At 39.1% G+C, this 19,124-nt stretch overlaps 1 protein-coding gene across 4 annotated transcripts in view; it reads left to right on the top strand.

Moving 5' to 3' along the window:
• Positions 1–19,124, top strand: part of SLC44A1 (solute carrier family 44 member 1) — a 73,973-nt gene that overhangs the window by 13,959 nt on the left and 40,890 nt on the right. For all 4 annotated transcript variants that reach the window (XM_052777076.1, XM_052777077.1, XM_052777079.1 and 1 more), the window contains exons 2-4: positions 6,500–6,589; positions 9,050–9,192; positions 17,939–18,075. In XM_052777076.1, coding sequence (XP_052633036.1) covers positions 6,500–6,589; positions 9,050–9,192; positions 17,939–18,075 — 370 coding nt within the window. The remainder of the gene's footprint in view (positions 1–6,499; positions 6,590–9,049; positions 9,193–17,938; positions 18,076–19,124) is intronic.

Consider the following 19,124-nt stretch of genomic DNA (forward strand, 5'->3'; position numbering starts at 1 on the left):
TCCCAGTCAGGATGAGTAACCTAAAGACTGTTTATTAATGCTGTGTGCATACGGTGGCTGTTTATCTCCTCTGTAGATAGATAGCTACACAGTCATTTCTGAATTCCTTGATTTACATATACAAACAGCAGTCATTTCTATTTACTTTCCTGTGTTGAGCTACAGTCGCGTATACTCTGAATCCAGATGTTACATCAAGGTGATAAAACAGGGAATTAATTGAAAGGGGACATAGTTAGGTGAATGTGGTTCTTAGGATGGGGGTTTATAGCAAATTATCTTAAACTGCCACATCAGGATTTTTAAAAGTACAATAAAAACTACCCTTTCATTTAAGAAGAAAAAAACCTGAAATACTTGCAACCCCAAATTTTCAGTATCTTCTTGTCATTATTGAAACTGGTTAGAAATTATAACAATGAATATTCCAAGTTTTTCTACAGTGACTCTCTGCAGAGCAAAAAACCCTTAATTAATTAAAGCTATTTGAAATGTTAACTTATGTAATGCTTCTGTAGTAATTTAAACTGCTGGTAACTTACATTTAGAAAAAAAAATCTTTGGCACAGATAACACACATTTCATTCCTCCCTACTTGTTTCTCCCATCCCCAGTAACTCTAAAAAATTGTTGATCCGACTGAGCTAACTTGGCATTGATAGCTAATTCATGAATGATAGTTGATTCAAAGATTCAGGTGCATTCTTGTGAGCTTAATGAAAGATTGAGGTCAAACTGTAGCCACAGAGAAAGGAGCTGTAACAAAAGCTGAGTTATCCTTAAATATCAGGAAACCTAAATGAGAAGGAAAAAAAAAAATCAGGAATTGTTTCCACTGCATGAAGAGCTATGATCAGAACTTTCCCTTTGTTAGATATCAGAGGATCTGATTGTACTGTCCAGAAAGACCAAAGGAAATCAATCTTAACTAGTTCTGTGGCTTCTAGAACTATCAATATGGTTTTTTAGCTGGGTTCTGTGCTTAAAAACCAAAAACCAATGTCCCACTGGAAAGAATAGTCACAGATACCATTTTGAGGAACAAATGGGAGTTCAGATATTCATGTATACCAGTGTTCGTAATTGACAGCCTAACACAACAGTTCTGTGAAAAGAAGATGCATCTTAAAGTGTTTTAAATTTTGTAAATTATCTTAGGGAGGAGGTATTTGTAAAGGGTGTGCAGTTGCTATCGTGATTGAGATATTAAAAACTTGGAAGGTGGATGTAATATAGAAGGGAGATTAAGGGCCAGAAGTTGTTAAAAATTTAGTGTGCATTGGGGAGGGGAGAGTAGTGGATGGATTTATTTTGTGAATTTATCCAGTTTTTAAGGAAAGGTCAAATAATGAGTGAATGTAAATGGTGAAAGCAGTGGTGAAGTTTCCATATACTAGGTCTGTGTCTTGGCAGTTCTGTAACTCATCAGTTGAACCAACAGAAGTTTCAGAAATCATAAGAGGTCTGAAAAGTCACATCCTTAAAGCATGGTATAAGCTGCTAAGGGGGGAACGGGCCAAATACTGAAGTGCCTCAGTGTGCTAGGATCTGAAAAAACTTTGTAAATCTAGGCCTGATTGTTTAGATGGATGAGTCAATGTGCCATGTCTTGTATTCAGTATTCATTAGAAAAAAAAAAAAAAGAAGTGGCCATTTCTAAGGGTAGAAAATACAAAAACTTATTCTCAATGCTTGCAAATGGAAAACTGGATGTTTTGCAGCATCTTTGTCTTGTGTTAGAACCAGGTTGAAAGAAAAAAGGAAACTAAAAAGAATTTATTGCTTTTCAAGAGGGAATGTCAAAATTATTTGTGCACATCTCTGTTTAAAAACTATTTCAACTTTTCTGTCTTATTTTCTGTTATTTTTGACTGGAAGTGGAACTGATTTAAACCAGATGCTGAAGTAGAAGAATACTGGGTCACTATGTTTCATCTGCATGTAAGGTTTTATGTATCATTATGTACAAGTAAGGGTAATGAACATTTTGTCCTGGACGTGGACCTTCCAGGATTTCAGAGCACTTGTACTTGGAAGCCTTCTCTTGAGCCAGAACAGCATAGATCATGTAACTGGTATCTCATGAAGTTTAATTCGGTTTGGCTTTGTTGGCTGTGGACATTGCTTTAAAATTCTATCACCTCTCGGCTTTTGTAACACTGTGTATTGTAGTCTTGGAGTTAGATTAGCAGTTCTCAAGACTGGTCTTCCTCATGACTAGGGAATCTTCCTATAGGATTTTGATGGGATATCCTTCATCCTGGGTCTCTCTGAGACTTGTTTTGGGCTGAAAATTATGGGGGTTGTATTTGTTTGTTCTGGTTTGGTTTTATTTTTTTGTACTGGACTACCTGAATGAAGCTATGACTGTATTCTTACCACTTGTATGTTCATATGCAAATTGGAATAGTCCTATACTCTCCAGTTGCTAGCTTAAACTCACTAGCCGAAGTAAAGCCTAGAGTCTAACCTCTCCCTGCATCTCCTTTTTCATCCAGTGGATGTTATTCAGGCCAGTTATTCACTGGGTTGTCCTTAATTCAGCCCATCTGTCTCAGTAGTAGCTTCAATTTCTTCCTCCTGAAACATATGATCTGATCACCACGAGATTTTAGGATTTCTTTCTGCTGCCTTTCTCATGATGTTGCAACATCCTCTGTTGATGGCAAATTCCATCTTTATCCTGATCTTATTCACATCTTTGCTACTTACCCACAGCTTGATTATCCGTATATATAATACTGCAGATGTTCTCTACTTGGCTTCTTGCTTCAGTCACATTACTCCCAAATTGTACATTGCATGAGATGTTTTACGTTTTAAAAAAATTCTCTAACTCCTTGCATCTGTAGGCTCCTGCTGACATGCCGTATTTTTACACTTTTTTCTGCTCTTATGTGTGTGTGTTGCACTCTGGTTGGGGCAGGTGAGTGCTTGTATGGTAGCATCCAGTAGAGCTATTACAGTTAACAGTGGAAGTGGTAACCATTGGTTTTGTGCTATGTTGATACCTGTAAAGAAGTATATTACAGTATGCAGAAGAGAAGCAAATTCAGGCCTGCTATTTGGTGCTGCAAAGGTATATTTTGGAAGTGGCAGGGAGAAAGAAATCTGGAGGGGGTGGTTCTATGTTTGTGTTGAAGTGACTGGATGCAATGAATACCAAGAAAATAGCCCCTTTATATTTTGCATTTGCATACAAGTACTTGCTGTCTCCAGATCACGTAGCTCTGAATTCAACTAGAAAAGCCAACAGCCAATGTGCTGGCATTCTTCACACTTATCTTCTGCAAGAGAAAGCCTAACTTTAGACATCCAACTTTCTAGGTGTGGAATTAAGATGTAATTGTAAAATTGTACTGCACCCAACAGTTCTGATTTGGTTTAGAGAAGCATTGAATTTGCTAAATCTTCTGCAAAATGGACAGATATAAACTTCTGAACACACTTATTTGGGTTCTTGAGCAAATAACTCTTAAAATCAGCACAGAAGAGCTGTTACAGGCAGGAAAATTGTTCCCAACCTGCAAGTTTGTCTTGGAGAGTTAGGCTTTTTTGCCTGCTTTCCACTCTTGACTGATAGTACTCTTGATTCTCTGTGCTGTCATAACAGTGCACAGGTAGGCCTGTGCTTTGTTAATGGCAAGAATATCAGTAGAGAGCATAGCATAAATTATGACAGCTCTGTTTTAAGAGAAAACTTAAAATGAATCAAATATTTTCCAAAAATATTCTTTTTCCTCCAGGTTATCTAGCTTTCTTGCATCAGCAGATGCTGAAGGTCTCTTAGTCTGTCTGGAGGAAAGGCTGAAATCAGTAGAAGTGCTGATTTAGGATTGCAGGCAAAGCATGTCTGCTAAAATTTTATGGTACTTCAGTTACAACTGAGACAAAGCATAGTTTCCAGACTGCAGAACAAACATTTGTTAGACCTTATGTTGACCATAGACTAGCAATTTGTGTTGCCCAAGCATGAATATCATGGTCTGAGTAAACGTCTAAGGATGTAGAGTGGACAGGGAGCAGTCACTAGAAAGACAGACACCAACATCAAAGATGAGGATGAAGGGCTATGAAGCTATGGAAGAAGATTCAGTGGGAATCCAGAATACAAGGAAGCAACTGAGAAGAAAACTGCAGATACTTAATGGCAGCTAGCTTGGGTTGTAGCAAGGTCTGGAGAGAAGGAAGATTGGGCAGGCTACTGGAAAAGGGTGCTGTTCTAAGATGTGTAATTTCATACCATGTTAGTATGCTATGTGGTGAAATTGAAGGTTGCTAAGTATCTAGTGCCTTTTCAGTTGCCTCCAAGGGTACTTTTTTTTAAAATACCTTTTTTTTTTTTTCTTAATTCTATTTTGGAGCAGAGTAAAGACTATGGACACAGAATGAATTCCTCAGTGTAGCCTTCTAACTGTGTGGTACGCAATGGCATTTCCAGTTTCTTTTTGACATAAAAATTGCAGTCCACTTAGTAAATAAAATGCATTACTTACGGTAACTGTGACTAGTCAGACAACCTATATCTCTGCCAGAGCTATTCTAGAGGATGTTTAGTGGCTTTTAAAAATCCTATTAAAAGATTTTGTTTGCAGATGGTACAGAGAGGATTAAAAAAAACCCCAACAAAGCAAACAAACCACGTGGTACATCTTACTGCTCCCTCTTTTGTCAAGGGCAGTTTACTTTTAAGGTGCAGCTATAGCTGAAATTTATCTCTGCTGTTTGTAAATAAAAGTAAATCTCTAAAGAATCCAGAGTTCTTGGTGTGGATTTAGGAATAGGAAGCATGAAGCTTTACATATTTTATGCAATTATGATTATGCTAATTATAACAATATAAATGTCACAATCTTGTTGTAAATGTTAAGTTTGAATAGTGTGTTAGTTTTAAGTGTGAACCACCAGGATCAGAAGACAGTTTTGTTGAATGAGTGTTGTAGAGCGCATAATGTGACCTTTTAGCACCTTTCACTACTGATTGAGTAAAATAAAAAGAAGTTTGACTGTTTGGAACTCAGTGAATCTGCACAGTTTGAATTAAAAATACAAATATAACATCTGCAAGTGGAACTCTATTAACACAAGATTGCAAAAGTAGCATGGAATTCCCTAATGCAAAGTCAGGCTACTTAGAAAACTGTGCTTTTTGAAGCATGGTGCATGCAGACTATCATTTATACTGTACCCAGTTTGTAGTTTTCTAATGGTGGTATTTGAAAAGCTTGCTTTGTACTTGTGAATTAGCAAAAAACAAAGTCATGAATACCAAAAAACCACTTTGCTAATACCACATGAGTTATGTGCTATAGCTTTTTTGATAAAAATCTGCAAAAATACATAGTGGAGATAAAAGCTGTTGACATTTCATCCAACCATTCTGTTTTAAGTCAGTACTGACATTTGCTACCTCGTCAACAAAATCTTGAAGATGCTTCAGAGTCTTAGAGGAAAAATAAAATAAAAATTTGAATAGGTTACCTCTTTTGCTCTGTCTCTCAAGAGGCCTATTCTGTATTCTCCCTATATCAGTCTCCTTTTCTTCCTCAAGTATGGAAACACTGTGTGCATTTTTTGGGTGTTAGTGGACATATGTGAACAGTTAGTATGTGGGAAGTAACTGAAAAAGCTTGTCTGTGTAACTGTGTATTTTTAAAAGTAGCTATAATCAATATTTTTGTTACAATAAATTCTGATACAGTGGTTAGTTTTGTGCTACAGCCAATGCTCATTCTTTTCTTAAAATCATATTGCCTAGATGGCAAAATGACTGTTTTTAACAGACTTGAATTATCTTAGCAGTGTATACACACTTTAGAAATTTTGCCTTGTGAGCAGCAAACTCTTTGAATTGTTTACAACTGCCTCTTTATACTTTGCAATAGAGCCTACATCATTGACTATTTCAACCTTTAAGTACACGACTTTCCTTTCTGGCACCTGGGCAATACTGACTAGGGATTTCTTTGCTGAAATGTTAAGCTCAGCTGCCTCTTGGTAGGTAGAGAACTATTCTTTGACAGCAATTTATTACCTCCTTTCTATGTGCACTGTACTTGTTAAACCTGCCAATAGTGTTTTAAAACTTAGGAGCTTTTGAAAAATTTAACCTTTTAGCCGCCTTGGAAAGCAGATTACTGGAAGGTAGCTGTGGAAGACTGCAATAGCAGATATTGTTGATTCCATGCCATTAGCTTCTCTTTTCTGTTAATAAAAAAATAAGTGAAAATAACCTGTTTTGTGGATAAATACCTGTAAATTCCTGGGTAAATTATCTGGATAAATAATTCTTTGTCCATCTAGCTTCCAGTGGAGGCACTTCTTTTGAAGTGTCTTTCATGAGCCTTAGTGGGTTTTTTGACCAAGCTGCTTCAGCTATATTAAATATAACTCCTGCTGTATGTTAATGCCCTGGAGAATCATTTTCTGACTTTTTCTATTATGAGCAGAAGACAATTAAAACAGTTTTGTTAACCTCATCTCTCTCTCCTCACACAAGAGCTCCAAGCGAGAGTGGAAGCCTCTGGAGGACCACAGCTGCACAGATGTACCATGGCTGCTCTTATTTATCCTCTTCTGCATAGGAATGGTGAGTAAAACTCAAAGGATTTTGTGACTCTTGCATAGTTGAAGAGTTTGCATTCATTAGAAAGAAGTTTTAAAGCCCTTCAGTAACTTGGTCACAGGGTAAGGTCGGGGTATACTGGCGTGGGAACCATCAGCTGTAGAACAGAAATGGGTAGTATGTACGTATCAAAAGCCTTTGGTAGGGATCCATAATTTATTGTTTGTGCCAGTTCTTGCTCCAGCTCCTCTTCCCCTGAAACTCCAGTTTCACCTGCAAGTGATTTTCAGCATGCTGAGGTATCACTTGACTCATGTTCCTTATGGGACTGTGGATTTCCCAGAAATCATAGCTTTGAGTCTGGTAAATGGTCCTGTGAATCACAGTAAACTTTTTCCTGAGAAACAAAGATTCTGAATATCAAACAGTTGACTGTTTGTTTTTTTTTCTTGGATGCTTAGTAGAAGCACCTACTATTAACAACCATATTACTAATAGTAAGATCTTTCTTTCCAAGTTATCCCAGCTTTGTCCTGTGTGATGAAACGATCACCTTTCTCAAGACAGCGTCACAACACTGTGCACTTTATATTAAAAAAACAAACCTCCAAGAGCTGCAGATTAGTGAAAACTAGAAATATGCTTCTTTACATCTTGTTTTGTTTCATGGACCCATGTATGCTGTTCTTCATAATCAGAGAATGTCTGTCACTGTCTTGTACTGCTGTATTGCATGCAGTAGCCCTTAGGGGTTTGGGATTTCTGTGCTGTCAGCTTTTTTTTTTTTACTGTCCCTTGGTCTCTGGTCTTTGGAATTATTCCATTGAAAAATTTCTTTTTATTTCCCCAAAGTGTTTGTCATTGGCTGCACTTCAAATGCAAAAATTATAATGTTTTGTTTAAATCATATGAATTATATTCTCATTGTAATGTGAATATCTTAAAATCATAAAAAGCACAGTACTTCCTGAAACAAACAGCTCTTTTCTGTGGTGGGTTTTTTTCTGTCTATACTTACCTGTTCCCCCAATTATAAATTAGTCTGCTGTGGGTGAGTGTCCCAGATTTTCCTGTCTAAGCAATATCATATACAGAGCAGTTATCCTATTGGGTCAAATACCCTTTTAGTTACTGTTCTAGGAGATTTCACTTGAAGGGTCAGGTACCATGATGGGTCAGGAGGGCATCCCCACACTGTTGTAAGTTAGCTTAGATGGTGGAGGATTTGCATGATTTCCCTTACCCTGTATGTAAGGAAAAAAATTCTTGAACCAGCCAAGAACCTGAATACTATTGTATGTAAAATGCATGCTAGTATGTTGTTTACAGAATAGTAAGGGATCTGAAAAATTGTGAGTGCTGGAAATCAGGTTTAATTATTACTTGTGATAGCCTTTTGCTCACTTTGCCCTTGTTTTTACTTTGAGTATTAAGTCTGTAAGTCCATTAGTGCATTGGCAAGAGAAAGATAATGACCAGATTGCTGTCTGGAATTTCTCTATAGTGATAGCCTGTCCATCAGAGAAGGTCACTCTCCTGTATCTTCAGACCTTTAAAACCACCCACATTTTAACTGTTCCATGCTGACTTCATTACCTGTTGTCATCATCTCATCTGATCCTGTCGCTGCCATCTGTTGCTCCACGCATTTGTCTTGGCTGTTTACTCTGCTTCCCGTTCTCAAATCTTAGCTTGCCTTATCTGTAAAAACAGTTCATTGATGGTAGTGGAGTAAGCCGGTGGTTCACTTCTCCCTCTCAGTGGTATTGCTAGAGAGCTAATGATTCTTTTGGGCCAGTCTCCTATTCGCATAATCACCACCTTGATCTTGGTTTTGCTAGTGAAATATCACTGAAAGTTCACAGCAAGACCTGCCTGACAGTGGGTATTTTCCACAGTAGTCTGTTTGAGCCATTTTGCATTCTCTTGCTCTGTGTCTGTCTTTCCTGCATTTGAACACAGCATCTTGAACCATAGTGGCCTTGACCTGGTCACTTGCTTTAGAGGATTTCTTTAAAAGGATCTTGTCAGATAGGCTTCTTCATTCTAACTCATCTTTGAAAGCACATAATTTGAAGGAAAAAAAAAATCTTAAAGCAAGAAAATCTGGACTGTCTGGAATCCTCTAAGATGCATACTAACCCTTGACAGCTCAAGCTCTGCTTGTAGCTCTCCTTCACTGCCTGCCCTTGGCCTCCCTTCTGCTTCATGCACCACTTGCTGACAATGTGACTCTCAAAAAACCACCTACAAGATTCTTAACTATGCTTGGATAATATGCAGTGTTAGATGTCTGAATCCTCTTCTGGCTTGCATTCAATTTTATAATTGCACAACAGTTCTCTGTGGATGGTCCTTGTCTTTCCTTTTTCAGTCTGAAAGAATTTTTAAAGAACCTCCTCTTAGAAACAAATTAATTAAACTGACTTTTCCCAGCTGTCAAACAGAGTATTACTAAACTGTGGGGTTTTTTTTCTCCTCCAGGGTTTTATCTGTGGCTTTTCAATAGCTACAGGAGCAGCTGCAAGACTGCTTTCAGGATATGACAGTTACGGAAATATTTGTGGACAGAAAAATGTCAAGGTGGAGGGAGTAGTCAACAGTGGTCTGGACCTCACACACAAGAAGTGAGTATATGATTCAATTGCTTCATTCTGTAAATCAGGAAAGGCAAAACCTTTCTTCCTTTGAGAGTGGTTTTCAATAAAATGGGAAAAGGGACGTGCTAACTCATTCCTACTTGTCTTTCTCCACTCTTCTCACCTAGAGAACAACAATGTTTTGTAACAACCAGCAACAGTACTTGGAGAGTATATGTTGACAGATGTGCAATATGAGTACAGTTAAGACATTGAGGAGTTTCCTTTTCTTAGCATCCACTTCATGTAGGAGATTGTATCGGGCCACTGAAGAATCTTATTTGTTAGAGTTGTAGGTATGACAAGTATTCTCAGATTTGCAAGCAGGCCTTTGCTATCTATGTAGAAATGGTTCACTTCTGATGTTGTATGCTCAGTTTCTGCCACTGAGTTTAGAGGGAGATGGGATATATCCAACACATTAAAAGGAGACTTCAAAATTTAAACTGTAAGCAGAATATATATAAGTGACTTGTGGAGAAAATGCACAAAACTTTTAAGCAGCACACAGCTCTTACTAAGCAGTGTCATGTTAAAACACATACTTACAGGTCAGAGCCAGCACAGGTATTTCCTATCTATTGCGCAGAAAAACACCATACTGCAGTAGTAGTAATGGAGCTGAGTACAAGAATTCTGGACTGATGGATTGAAAACCTGTGAACATCCGTTGAGGTCTGTCTGCCAGTCAGTGCTCGGAGTGCATCTGTACAACTGGGGTGACTTTAGAAAGTAAACTATTTAGTCTAACCTTAGAACAGTGGTATTAATTGACAAAAAAGATGTTTCTTTCACTGTTGATAATTCAAAGAACTAAAAAAGCCTTTAATATCTGAGTATCATAGCCTTTTACTTCACACTTTACTTTCAGACTAACTGAAAATCTGTAATTTGCATGAATTACTTTGGAGGGATGCTTTCCTAAGATCTGCTTGTTTTGAGTTGCTATACCAAAGATTCCTAAAGATCTGATTTAAGATTTAATGTGGCTAGGTAACTGGTGTGTTGCCAGAGGAATTTGAGTTAAATAAAATAGCCTGAAACTTTTAACAGATTTCTTCTGTCAAAAGAATAATTTCTTAATCTAATCACAGCTTCCAGGAGGGTTGATGGGCTTAAAACTTATGCAGCGTAATTTTCCTACTTTTTAATATAAATATTTTAACACTTTCTAAGATCAGGTGCATTCAGTACAAAATTGTCATTCTTGTGTTGCGAGAGAAAATGCAAATTTAAAATTATAACTTTAAACTTACATTTAGAAAGAAATGGTGCCTGAGTTTTTGTGAAGGCGGAGAAACTCAGACACCTTATTGAAATGTAACAATAAATAGTGTAATAGTCTCCTACATGTGACAGAAATCAGGCCATCATGAGGAGAAGTGTCTACCACTAAGTGATTGCCTCTTGTAAAGGCAAGATTGAAAGACAGCAAATAAAAATAGAGACTATTTTAAACACAGTTAGTAGACAGAACCCATTGCTTGTCAAAGGCGTAATAAGGTTCACAAGGATTATGTTTTCCTAATAAAGGTATCAGGGCTTGAGGCATGACCTAAGCAAATGAATGGATACACTCATATGGGATATCATCATCTCTACTTGGGTGAGAGTGAGAGAAAACCTTCTACCAAGGCAGATTATTATAACTGTTCACAGTGAAGTGCCTGGTACAGTCCAGGGTACCCAGCTTTGGAAGAGGCCAGTTCTTATATAAGCGAGTGATCCTTCCCAATCTCACACCACTTTTAAAAGCTATAGCTTTTTAAATTTGCTTGGCAATTTTTCAGAAAAAACTATCTGCTTTGCATCTGTTTCTAGCAGATGGAGTTCCTGCAGTGTCTGAGGTGCAGTTCATGGGAGTATTTTGTGCTATTTTATAGGAGTACTTTTCAGACAGACTGTAAAAATAAACTCTTATTCCTGCCTGTACATTTCAGTTTGTGTAGAGAAGGTAAAGGCTTCAAGCTCTACAAATGTGGTTCTGGAAACGCAAAGTTATTCTCATTTCATTCTGCTTGCAGGGTAATTCTGTCTTCATTTCCCAGTCCAAGGCAGAAAAGCTAAATCACCTGTAAAAATAACGTTTTCGTCCTTGCAAATGACAGCAACCCATAGGCACTGTAATGAGGAAGTGAAATGGATGTGGTCTGTGTGGATATGGAAATCTGGGTGGTAAGGATGAAGAGCAGAGTCCTCACAGGGATATGATTTGATCTGTGTGCATCAGAGATGCTGAAACCAGTGAGGTGAAATGTTGGGAAAGAGGATTTTACAGCCTGGTCTCGTGAACAAAGAGTGAATCAGGCATCTCTTTATTTTTACAAAGAAAACACAGTGCAGCTTTAATGGCCTGTGCTCTAGAGTCAGACATGGGATTATAGTCTAGCCCTGGCAGTGAATTCTTATTAAACCTATCTGCTCCAAATAAGCTTTTTGCTTTTCAAGTTCTGGCAGTATAAGAGGGTTAAAAAAAGACCTTTTACCTGCAAATAAATGATGGCTATGGCAGCCAATTATATGTCCCTGAAATGCTAGTTCAGTCTGATTTTGCTGCTTGGACAGAATTCACTTTGTGCTGATCACTCAAGTACAAGAATATGTGCATGTGCCACTGTAAGGAAGAGTTAGGATGGCATTCCACCTTAATAAATGCCTTTGACTCAGGAAAGTGCTTGGGGTTAGGTAGTGGGAAAACACAGGGACAGTTTGCAGCATGCATACAGAGAATTTGGTTTGAGTGAAAATGTATATGCCCTACCCACAATTTGTTTAGAGTGGGTGTAATCACTTAATTCACTTGTCCATTATTGTGATAAGATGCTTGTAGATCACAGCAAAGGTTGTTCTGTAAAGTACTCATTTGCCTATAAAGAGATGCCTTAATAGCTTACAGAAAATCAGTGACACTGGCAGATGTAAGAGTGTACAAATTACTTGAAGGTAAGATTGGCTTGTTCATAGGATTTGCCACAGTGCTTCCAGAATCAAGGTGTAGTGTACAAAATGATGTTGCTTTGTCTTCCTGGTTTTGCAAGGGAAGAGGAGACTGCTGTATTTCTCATGGGCATAAGTAGGTAGTAGGCGCTTGTCTAGTAAGCTACTAGTCAGAAGCCAAAATTGTTGATTTGAGGGGCTTTGGGGGTATTTTTTTTAACCTCTGGTCAGTTTGAAATTATATTTCTAATTACTTGCCTAGAAATCTGGATTTTTCTTTCAGAAGTGAAAAAAGAAACACATTGCAATATAAACTGAAAATCATAGTAGAGCATAAGGAAGGTTATCCTATAGAACTGTAAAAAAAAAAAGTTACGGTGTGTTTTGAAAAGTTGTAATGAAGTTCATTTTGGATTACATGCCTCATGATTGACAACTTGACCTTATTTTCAGACACCATGGCTTTTGAAAAGTTAAATAAACTCTTTCCTTACTTTCCTTTATGTATAGGAATCAGCTTAAAATTAAAGACGAGCTTAAAATTTCTAATTTTTATTATGGCGACAGGAGGTAGACATACTAAAAATTACGTGCAGTTGTTTTTACTCAAGTAACTTGTTCATCATGCTGTATTTCAGAGGTTCTTTTAACAGACTTTGATTTTCAGAAAAGTGTATTGTTAAGATCAAAGAATCATAGAACCATAGAATGGTTTGGGTTCGAAGGGACATTTAAAGATCATGTAGTCCAACCCCCCTGCCATGAGCAGGGACATCTTCAACTAGATCAGGTTGCTCAAAGCCCTGTCCAACCCAACCATGAACACTTCCAGGGATGGGGCATCCATAACTTCTCTGGGCAGCCTGGTCTAGTGTCTCACCACCTTCATAGTGCAGAATTTCTTCCTTACATCTAATCTAAATCTACCCTCTTCCAGTTTAAAACTGTTACCCCTTGTCTTATCACTGCAGGCCCTTGTAAAAAGCCTCTCTGCATCTTTTTTGTAAGCCCCATTTAAGTACTGAAAGGCCACAATAAGGTCTACCCAGAGCCTTCTCTTCTCCAGACTGAACAACCCCAACTCTCCCAGCCTTTCTTCATAGGAGAGGTTTTCCCGCCCTCTCCTCATTTTCATGGGCCTCCTCTGGGCCCCCTTTAACAGGTCCATGCCTTTCTTCTACTGAGGACCCCAGAGCTGGATGCAGTACTCCAGGTGGGGTCCCACGAGAGCAGAGTAGAGGGGGAGAATCACCTCCCTTGCCCTGCTGGCCATGCTTCTTTTCATGCAGCCCAGGATATGGTTGCCTTTCTGGGCTGCAAGCACACATTGCGAGCTCATGTCCAATTTTTCATCCACCAGTACCCCCAAGTCCTTCTCTGCAAGGCTGATACTTCATAAAGATGCTTCCTAGGTTGTGAATCTGATATACTGAATTCCCTGTAGCAAACATTCTCATGTGCAGTCTTGAAGCATCTCTAACAATATGAATACTTAAGTTTACTTCAGTCTTTGTATTGTTGATCTAAGTTACTTTCTTATCAACAAATTAGTCTATTGTTGATTCTAAATAACTGAAATTGCAGCACAAAGCACGTAAGTAAATTCTTGCAGCACAAAGCATGTAAGTATGTTCTTCTAGTGAGAAACAAAACCTGTTCTGTGGACACAGTATGGAATTTTCTGTAGTAAAATCACTCATTTTCCATAAGTAAGCTTTAAAAACAAAAACCAGAATACCTTTTCCTCTGTAATGCTGGTGCCTAGCATTTTGATTCTTGTTTTAGTTGCTAAAAATTAAAAAAAAAAAAATCTTTCTTCGGTCTTCCTAGACCATGGATTGAAGCCACAGGTTTGATAGCTTGGAGTTTGCTTTGCAGCTGCCTTATTGCTGTCAGAACTGTCTCTGAACCATGCAATGCAGTGTTTGAATTACATGTGTCCATTTAAGGGTATGCCAACACAGTACACTTCTGTCAAAACTGCATATGGCACTCTAGTTGCATTGTACGTCTAAATTTCCAGGCTTGAGTTAAAATTGTAGTGTTTATTTTACAAAATATTCTAATTTCTTCTGGCCATTAAAATTATAGCTTGGCCTTTGAGTTTAAATCACTGTAGAAGTGGGCTGGATTCTAGCTTGGTTTCCTTAGGTAATATGTGTTAAGAGACATTTGGAGGAGTCTCCTGTCCAGCCACTGGAGCCCAGCCTGATAGGTCCTGGGACCCAGGGTCTCTGCCTGGGCTGAGGGCTGTGGATGGACAGACACACATGGGACACTTTTGTGGCTGGTTACAAGGTGCTGCCTTCAACAGTGCCCACAATGCGGGACTCAAACACAAGCACAGACAGCCGCATCCCCTCCTCCTCATGGGCTGGCAGAGACAGAAGGTTGTTAGTGCAGCCACACACATGACACTCTCTAGGTTCACAAGCACATGCACAGTTAACAAATCCCACAAGAATGAGCACAGCCCCTCTGCCCACCTGGCACCCTGATCCCAGGCCCCCTTACCTGCCCCATGGGTCCCCTCTACTTGGCAGCTCGTCCAGCTTGGTGCTCACTAGCAAACACTCACACGCTCATCCCACAGGCACCCCACACTCACAGGTTCCCCCCAAATACCAGCACAGACCGTCCGCCCACCTGGCAACTCTGCGTGGACCCAGATCCTCCTACTCACCAGCTGGTACAGCTTGGAGTTTGCTGCTGAGTTATACATGCGCACGCCCGCTTTGGGGAAGGTGCAGATGCTCAGCCCCTGTCAACAGTGAGAACCACACAGGCTGTGACTCATAGTCCTGCTCCAGTCACCTACGCTGAGCCCATCACCTCTGTAGCTGTTTTTTTCGGGACACGCATTGTTCCCACCTGTTGTGGTTTAACCCCAGCCAGCAGTTAAGCACCATGCAGCTGCTCACTCACTTCCCCCCCCACCCAGTGGGATGGGGGAGAGAATCAGAAAAAAAAGTAAAACTTGTGGGTTGAGATAAGAACACTTTAATAAAACAGAAAGGAAGAAACTAATGATGATAATAATAACACTAATAAAATGACAATAATAGTAATAATAAAAGGATTGGAATATACAAATGATGCACAATGCACTTGCTCACCACTCGCCGACCAATGCCCAGTTAGTCCCCGAATAGTGATCCCTCCCAGCCCCACTCCCCCCAGTTTATATACTGGGCATGACGTCCCATGGTATGGAATACCCCTTTGGCCAGTTGGGGTCAGCTGTCCTGGCTGTGTCCCCTCCCAACCTCTTGTGCCCCTCCAGCCTTCTTGCTGGCTGGGCATGAGAAGCTGAAAAATCCTTGACTTAGTATAAACAGTATTTAGCAACAACTGAAAACATCAGTGCGTTACCAACATTCTTCTTGTACTGAACCTAAAACAGCACTGTACCAGCTACTAGGAAGACAATTAACTCTATCCCAGCTGAAACCAGGACACCAGCCCAGTGGCTGGTGGCCAAGACCCCTCCCTGCCCCAGTTGCCAGCCCTAAGACCCCACTCACTTTGGGAGCTGACACCACAGATCTGGTGCACCCACACCGCTGGTCCGACTCCAGTGCTGGCACCAAGTCTATCACGCTGGTCCCCCCAGTAGTACTTAGTCCTTGTAGCACTTGCAGCATCCGTGCACGTGGGATAGAGACTGGAATTATGCAGGGAGAGAGTTAAGAAAGGATTTAGTAAAAGGGTAGGACAGACTGCAGTGATCAGGTGCTGGGCTCGGTCAGACCAATGTATTGCTGACTGACATCAGCCTACATGGAACTGCCCCCTTTTACACCTCTTTCTGTCTGCCCCTCCCTCTTGTTTCTGCCCGAGTCCTGTCTCTTGCACATTCCCTTAGCAGCTGGCACAGTCCCACTGACCCCTCCCGCACCTTCAGGTTTGCATCCTTATCAGTTGCAAAGTCCCTGCCTGCAGTTTCTTGATAGCCCATCAATTACTGTGATTGACCGAGTTTGTTTCTGGTTATTGTTTTCATTGGTCAAGTTTTATGTCGAGTGTCTCCCTGCTTTTCCTTATCATCACAATTTGGTAAGGTGCTTAGCTAGATAATCTTACTGAAAGATGAGAATTTTCACACTCCCCATATCCTTACCAATTAGTGCGACTGACCAGGTTTGTTCCCATCACAACCTCCCTTACCAGTGTCAGTCAGGTTTGACTTTGTAGGTTCTTGTTTGTAGCTTCTTTGACCAGATACCCTCAAAGGAGCAGACACTGTGCTTCCATGTAGCCTTACGGTATGGAATAGCAACTGCAGGAACTTGCCTTCATGAAGAGGAAGTTGTAACAGGAGTGTCCAGTTAATACAAGTATTGTATGTCTTGGTATCAACTCAAGAGTATTTTCTTTGAAATAAAGGAAAACTGTGGAATTAGTGGCTTATTGCTCACATGCAGTTACTTTGGCTGTGTCTGTGGGACAGAAGTTTTCCTGTTTGCACTTGCTTGTTAGACTTCCATGATCTATGGAGTCCTGAGATATGTAGTATGTATTAATAAAAAAACAGAAATAGTACTGGGTAATTTTCATCTCTATGGAGATGAAACAAGGAAGGATGTATGGACAAGGAAAGAGAATGTTTTAAGAATGCAAGTAGTCCGTTACCACATTACAGTTGATATTGATGACATGGGTTTTGATGGACTATCAGGAAGTAACACTGTACTAAATACTAATAATTCTTGTATACTGAGACTGGATAATAGAACAGCCATTCTGTGAGGGAAAGTTAGACAGCAATTGGCATATAGACTGAAAGTGTTCTGGCAGGACCTAAATGCTTTCTAGGAGCAGGAAGGTTTTTTATTAATTACAGAATAAATTCCCATCGTGAGGACTGCAAAAACAGAAATGGCATTTTATATGGCAGTTTGATGTTTTCCTATGATGATGTTAGATAATATGAAGAGAGTATTTCAATGCATAGTATATCACTAGAATTGCAGGAATTTGAAAGACTTGTTCAACTTCAAAATAGAAAAACATTCTGCATCTGTATTATATATACTGTGAATGGACAATACTGTAGGGTTAATGTTTGTAATGAAATGTGTATAGCCAGGAGAAGATGTTAGCCAGGAAGCTATAAGACATTATTCATGCATTGGGTTTTTAAACGACAGTGACTCATCATGGAAAGTTAGCAAATAGAATCTCTTTAAAATACTGCACTTGAACATTGGATAGTTCTACTTGAAATATCTGAACAATTTTTATTTTTATATAAATACTAAAGTAATCTGCTCAGTCATATGGACCAGTGGTGTGGAAAATCAATCTAAACCAAAAAGCTGATCTTAATTGCTGGTATTATGTGTATTCATTAAAATAGCTATGGACGTTGTCCTTTTTGCAGCATAAGTATAACCTTATGGGGTTTGTTGGGTCTTTTTGGAAAAAGTTGGAAATCTTGAAGTCAAGTTTAAGGTTGGAATGAAGCTTTGTGAATGTTTAGACTCATATCTGTGAGGAGGCATGGTAGACGTGCTGCTGTTTTTATGAAGAGCACCATTTGAATGGACTTGAATCTGGTATGGTTAAACATCCTTTCTGTGTGATCCAGTAGTATATAAATATCTATGTATTTGTGGTGCATATGTTGAGTACGTGAATTCTTTCGACTCACAATTATGGTAATAGCAAATTTCTTGTGTTTCTGGGTAGACTGAAGGTTAGTCTTGGCTGAATCCTTTAGTTTGAAATGAAATTGATTTTATTCAGTGTAATTGTTAATTAAAATAGAAGTAATTTACTTTTTTTTCTTCCCTAGGTATGTGTTCTTCCTGGATCCATGCAACATTGATCTAGTACACCAGAGGATCAAGTCACTTGCTTTGTGTGTATCAGCTTGCCCAAGAAAAGAACTAAAAACTCTGGCTGATGTTCAGAAATTTGCAGAAACTAATGGTATGCAAAAAACCATGTTATGAATCACATCATAGAATCATGGTATGGTTTGGGTTGGAAGGGACATTAAAGGTCATCTAGTTCCAAGCCCCCTGTTGTGGGCAGGGACACCTTCCACTAGACCAGGTTGCTCAGAGCCCCATCCAGCCTGGCCTTGAACACTTCCAGGGATGGGGCATCCACAACCTCGCTGGGCAACCTGTGCCAGTGCCTCACCACACCCATGTCTGTTTTTGTTCATGTAGCAGGTATTTTCATAGGATTAAAAAAAGACTTGGGCGTTAGCGAACTAAAAATGAAATACGTATTAAGAAATACTAATAGAAATAATGTGATATTTATATTAAGCTAAAACTTTACTAAATCTTACAGTAATAATCTGCTTCTGTTCTGTCTTGTCTTGGACAGTTTTGAAAGCTCATTGTTAAAACAGGACTACAAAGTGTAACAAGAATTTGAGGGAATGTCTGACTATAGGGTATGTTCTCAACTCCTGTGGAAATGTTCTGACACTGCTGCTCAACAGTAATGCTTTGAAATATCCTCATGTGTATGGGGTTAGTGAGAGCAATGCTGCTATTAGATGGCACTTGCTGCACAGAATATGGCTGTGGATGTGAAAATATTCCTGCTTTCATTTAGTGCTACAGTGGAGTTCCTGGTTTTTTTTGTTTTCTTACACTTTTTTAAAGAAGTGTGAAGGAAGCTAACTATTAACAAATTGTACCCCATCTCCCCTAAGAGCAGTACTTTTTCTCTATAGTAATAATACTGATATTACTAGCTCAATTCATATTTTAACACTGTATGGAATAAAATGCATGAGAGGTAACCAACTTTTGGACCTTCCAAAAGAAAGTAAAGATAAAAACTTAGTTTGAGGAAATTTCAGGGGATTTCAGCTATTCAAGTGGGAGTGTTTTGTCCTAAACTTTCCTACTTCGTCTTTTAAAATGCTGCAGTAAGATTTCTTTGTGAGATATTTGGCTAATGATGAGTCAGTCTGGGCAACCAAGTTCAAAGCAGTGAAACTGATGATTTTTCATAGA

This window comes from Harpia harpyja, chromosome Z (assembly GCF_026419915.1).
Source record: "Harpia harpyja isolate bHarHar1 chromosome Z, bHarHar1 primary haplotype, whole genome shotgun sequence".
Classification (NCBI taxonomy): Eukaryota; Metazoa; Chordata; class Aves; order Accipitriformes; family Accipitridae; genus Harpia; species Harpia harpyja.